This window comes from Beta vulgaris, chromosome 8 (assembly GCF_026745355.1).
Source record: "Beta vulgaris subsp. vulgaris cultivar EL10 chromosome 8, EL10.2, whole genome shotgun sequence".
NCBI classification, from domain to species: domain Eukaryota; kingdom Viridiplantae; phylum Streptophyta; class Magnoliopsida; order Caryophyllales; family Amaranthaceae; genus Beta; species Beta vulgaris.
The window spans coordinates 9,136,776-9,142,547 of record NC_079209.1 but is presented as its reverse complement, the minus strand read 5'-3'; the positions used below and the strand labels follow the sequence as shown (position 1 = coordinate 9,142,547).

Sequence of the window (5,772 nt, the reverse complement as noted above, 5' to 3'; positions counted from 1 at the left end):
TTGTTTTTTTTTTTTTTTTTTTTTTTTTTTTTTTTTTGACATCCAAGGACTAGAACTTGTTAGTGCAGTATATTAAGTATCTTGGCTGGCTGTTCAGAGACAGACCACAACAAACTCAGTGATAACAAGCAGGCACATAATCCTTTCTTCATACATCTTAACCGCAATGTTGATCCTTCACTGGAGATGCTCAATCTTTAAGTTCAAGATAACTGCATTAGAGGTTAAAGATAAGTGACTCTAAAGTCGAAACACTACCATGAATACTCTCTCTACAATGCACAAACCCACAAGGGAAACTTTATAATATAGCAAACACCTTGTATTAATAAAAATAAGCAGTTCACTCAGATCAAATTTCAAAAGCAGGTGAAGATTCTGTGAGAAAAGGAGGGGTCAATTACAAAAAATAGCAACTCTTGTTATTATAAGGCTTAAAGTACAATCAGCAACTATATAATACAGTCTTAGGGGACCTATCAGATGTAAACATACGAATATACGATGAAATCATTTCAGGTAGGTCCAATTAGATTTAACAAGTTCATTTAGGGTAAACAGAACACAACCTTACTAGAAGCGTTAAGATTACCTTAGAAAGTAGCTTCTGCATGACAATCTTCAAGTTCCCCATACTGACCAAGTCACTACTTCATGTGTCAAGAAGGTAAGACCAATTCTATGTATCATAGCAAAACAAGGTTTACGCCAGCTAAAACTCTAGAATATTGTTCAAGCCAAACTTCATGCCTAGGTCTTGCTTTAGTTGCCATATTTAAATGAACAAAGTGACTTCTAAAATTGCTGTGTTGCCTCTTGCCTGCGTGTGACCCTACAATTCTAACAACGTAGCTGCAAATGCTTACAACCACTATGCTACTGTTCGCTTATATTATTCCTTCATTGATGGGGAAAAGATGAATAAATAAGAAGAAACATATCCACTGAAACCTCACAGGTTACAGCACCACTCCCCTTTCAGGGGATATGCTGTGTCCACAACAAACTTTTAAGATAAGTTGCAGTCTGTAATGTTAGTCCAATAATCATGCTTCTCAGTAATCAACCAATTGCAAGCAAGTTTGGCTATGAAAGTTTGAATTTACCAAGAGAAAGCTGCTAAGAAATTAGAAGCTTATAATATAGTTGATTTTCTTGCAAAGAATAGCAGTTCCCATATATAGCTGCATAAGCACTCAAATCCTCAGGGCTTATTGATTATCATAAAAAGACAGATTTAGCTTTGGTGTTGCGTCTCAGTTGAGTAAAGATGTGAGTTATCGTTAGTAAAAGACTGCTACGATCATCAGCTTCTTTCAAAGATATGCGTTATCTTAGTCTGCTCTTGACGAGCTCCTTTCTAGGATCCTTCTTAAGAGGCAAGCAATCAATTGGAGGAGTCCCTAGATCCTCTAAGAGCAAAAAAAGGCTAAGAAATCATTCAAGAGATCTTATTAAGGTTTTTGGTTGGATACAAGTTATCATTTGTGTAAACTTAAAGAGGAAACTCAGATCAAAAGTTCCACACAAGCAAGTAAAAGCACCTTTTAATCGCGAATGAGCTGGTCCAAAACCAAAACCCACACATGTTTATATAGCTTCAAGCAGTAGGTGAAGCAAACTACCATAACATCTTTATCAAACCAATTGATGGGTTGAGGTGGTGCCATACTCATTTCTCACAATCAATGGATCACTAGTGAACACAAAAAAAGGGTCTCAGAACATGATAGCCTTTAGCCCTTTACTACGATCTCCAATATGACATCAATGTTGTCTTTATTGTTTGTATCACCTAGGAGAATGTTTAAGAGAATCCATAAGGTTTACAACACGGAAAAAACAAAAAAAATTAATGCGACAAAAATTCATCATCTGAGTCAAATTCTGGCCAATTACGGGTAGGGGTTATGCATCTTGATGACAAAGTACAAAAGTGTGGAGCCAAAAGCCTCTACAATGATTTCCTAACTGAGCATCTTTTGTACCACCTATCCTGGATTTTTATAATATTACTGGACCGATATCACCAAAGAAAAGCAGAATTACACTTTTGCAATCTTGATTCTCAAATCTATCATGTTTTTGCACTTCGACGAAATAGGTAAAAGTATTCCTTTAGTTGAATAAAAGCTTGAAGAAATTGATGTTTAAAGTCTACAAAGAAGTACAAAATAGATAAAGTATACAATGAAGAAGTAAACGATTCCATCTTGAAGGCGACATCTCAATATCTAATTTAACTTCTTGTTGATATGCTAATATTGCTCCCTAAAGGCAAAATTGACAACCCCCATAGATATATCATATATTGACATGAAAAAACTGTAAATAAACCTACAATTTTCACCATCTACGAACAGTACCGTGAAACCTATGAAAGGTAAGGAGGTCGAAAACACGAACCAGCCCAGCAAATTTAAAGCTTGGGAAAATTGCATCTTTGCAAGACCATGTATTAAAGCAGGATCAAATCAAATAACAAGCCTACGCAATCAATCACTAAATATATGATATAGCATGACAATATCTTAAATGGATCAGAACCTTGAAAACATTGAACCCTAGAAAATTAGAAATGCTTCAAGAGAAAAGGAAGAAGTGAGAGGACATGCAAGAGTATCAACCGCATATAACTATATAAGTTATCATATTGTGCGAGTTCAATACACAGACAGAAGTCATAATGATTTCTACAAGCCAGAGCTAACTGTAGGAAACCAGACATTGACTTCAGGGGAAACCTTAGGCAAATCATTATTGCAATCCAAAATGAACAAGTCAAAATAGTAACCACCTTGTAATTGGTTGTAAGTACGCCAAGACAAAACCCAAATATACTTCATTATATCCATGTCGGAGGGATATCATAATAGGAGCGGAAAGTTTAATTGATTACCTTATAGAAGTGTTCCCACAAGAAAAGGACATTGATGACTAGGAGTAACAAGTTCAAACCCCACTAGGAGAATTTGAGAGGAGGTTTTTCCTTAAAATTTCATAGTCCCAAATGCCTGGCTTGCATAATTGATCAAGTTACCATAGATGAGTGCAGTGAGTGAGGATCTTTCTTCCTTATAACCTGATTTCTTTTTCTTTTTTGAAAAAAAGAACATTGATAATACATCAAGAGGTCACTAGAAAATCTACTCAAACAAAAAAGTGGTCACTAGAAATAAAGCGACGGTCATATTAGTAGGAATTAAGGACCTACTGTTTCCCATAAGTATACAATACCTAATTAAGAACCTCATATTTATCAAGAGTAAACAACACTGATGTAACATAACTGGCCTGTCTACTGCAGACTGAACAGGACACAGCCACAACGTAACATAAGTGGCCTGCCTTTTGCAAACTAAACAGCATACCATCATAGCCAAAAAAAAAAAAAACTGCTGTTATATCTAAATCCAAATCAATTATGCTAAAGAAATGCCCACAATAGTCAGAGACATGGTACCTTTAGCAATGTCACATCCACATGGTAAATTCTTTGAAAGAATTCTACCCGCATTCAATTCATCTACTCGAACTTCATCTTTTACCTCATCATCCTGAACAGTTTTCCCCTCATTGAACAGTGCCAGACCTTCTCTGTATGATCCCAAATATAATCCTTTCAGTTCCCCCTCAAGGGTCTCTAGTACCTCCTTTTGATCTCTAACGCAATCAACAGAAAGCACTCGGAGAGCATTCTTACTTCTCCAGTTATAGCAACAACCGCTTGCTAAGATTAAAAGATTCTCGTTCTCCCGAAAGTACAAAGCCCTAGGCACTGGGTATCCTGCTGGATTATTAAACCTAAAAGATTGAGTCCAAGAATCCATGTTGCCATACTCTTTCATCACCCATATGGAAAAGTCACACTTCCCATCTGAAATTAGAATTAGTGAAAGCATATCGCAGCAAACTGTGACCTTCAATTTAATTGACCCATTACTAGAGCCCTCAAGACAAGGCGGCAACTTCATTTCACCAAAGAATTCATCTCGCACATTGAAAGTCACAATAACCCTCCAAACTTCCTCCAGAGAATGCGCACCTTTCTTGGGTTGGATAATGAATCCGGGCCAATGCACATACCCATTCAAATAACATTGTGAATAACTTTCTTGATCACGAGAAAACATGAACATATGGCGAACATAGTACATAGGACGAGAAGCAGTGATGGTTCTCCATGATCCAGAATTAACCGAGTAAACCTCAACAAGTGGGGGAAGCTGATTTGGCTGCCAACCATTTTCAAGGTAAACAAGACGAACCACCTTGTAATCATTAGTCAGCTCATCGAACCCAAACCCAACACACATGTCGTATGGACCACATGGACCAAATGTGAAATTAGGATAAGGGACTTCTACTGCTTTCCTTATACTAGGGTTCCACAGATATATGACATTAGTGTATGACGAAATGTCATCAGACAAACAAATAACCCCATTACAAGAACCCACAAAGTTGAAGCATCTATTACAACGACGAAATTTGGCGGGCAATTCTCGAAACATTAGATTAGATTCAGAAAATCCATTATCTGGGTGTAAAGCAAAATACTCCTTGGAACTTTTTTCTCCTTCTATATAGTACCTAAGCAATGTAAAGGGTTTATCTTTGGATTTTTTGTTATGGGAAGCCATAAATTCAGGGCTAGTGATGAAACTCAACAGAGTTTTGCAAGTGCAAGCACATATAACAAGAGTTTTCGTGGGAAGTCTCAAGCAAATGTCTGACAATACATCCTTTGGAAAATTTTCCCACATTGTTGCAAAATTTAACACTAATTGTAACAATCAAGGAGAAGATTAACAGCAGAAAAAGAATATAAATTGAAAAGGACTAACTCATCTGGAAAGTGGACATTGAGTGAAGCTTCATTCGTTCTCCCTCACTCTTCTCACTTTGTTGAACAAGGCTACTAGGCTAGCTCGCTTGTGTGAAGCAAGGGGCTAAGTGGCTAACGCTGTTCCTGTGTTGTAAGTTTGTAAATTACTAAATTGTGACCTAATACTCTAATAGTATTAATTTTTATTTTTTTTTAAACGACCTAAGAGCACCATTTTTTTTTTTGAATAGTACCTAAGAGCACCATTACTCAGAGAAAGGTTTGGTAACCAACGGTTTGAGTTCAAAAAAGACTCAAACACCCAAATAAAACACAATGGTACCAATATAACCTGACATTGGTATCAAATTGTTATCAGGACTGGTACCAAGGTATCAATATTTTCGGAGAATGGTACCATTATAACCTAGCATTGGTACCAAGCAAATGTCAGCCACACGCGCGTGAAATCTTCCAACGCATAAAATGACCAAATTACCCCCGTTTGAGTCCCCTAAGAGACTCAAACGGTTGGTTGCCAAGACAAGCTCACATTACTCATGAGTGAAAATAAAGAATCATGACATGAATGAGAAAAAAGTGTTCTTAATCACAATTGGAAAAAAGATCGAGGTGAATGGGAGTGATTGGGGCAAAAAAAGGGGATGGGGTGAGTGAAATGTTGATCAGGCGTGGGAGTGGGACCCACTGTCTAGTCAGCATTTCTGTAATTCTTTTTGCCTCACTCAGCAACAAAACGCAGCGTTTTGCGGCTGGGTGAGGCAAAAAAATTTACCTCTCTGACACGCTGCAGCTGACACGCGTGTCAGCGCCAGTTGCAGCGTGCCATTTGTCACGCACGCCAAATAATAATAATAATAATAATAATAATAATAATAATAATAATAATAATAATAATAATAATAATAATAATAATAATAATA

At 36.9% G+C, this 5,772-nt stretch overlaps 1 protein-coding gene across 2 annotated transcripts; it reads right to left on the bottom strand.

Moving 5' to 3' along the window:
- LOC104900960 (F-box protein At3g07870) lies at positions 1-5,081 on the bottom strand. 2 transcript variants are annotated; one of them, XR_008967257.1, is made up of 2 exons: positions 593-5,081; positions 1-212 (listed from the first exon to the last, which is right to left on the bottom strand). XR_008967257.1 is itself a non-coding variant. In XM_010688497.4 (2 exons), exons 1-2 carry the CDS (start codon positions 4,764-4,766, stop codon positions 178-180), a joined length of 1,338 nt encoding a protein of 445 aa, XP_010686799.1. In that variant the 5' UTR covers positions 4,767-5,075; the 3' UTR covers positions 1-177. The 2 variants fall into 2 exon arrangements, 1 of the variants encoding a protein (XP_010686799.1); XM_010688497.4 differs by having other exon boundaries at positions 3,464-5,075.
- Between the last annotated feature and the right edge of the window lie 691 nt (positions 5,082-5,772).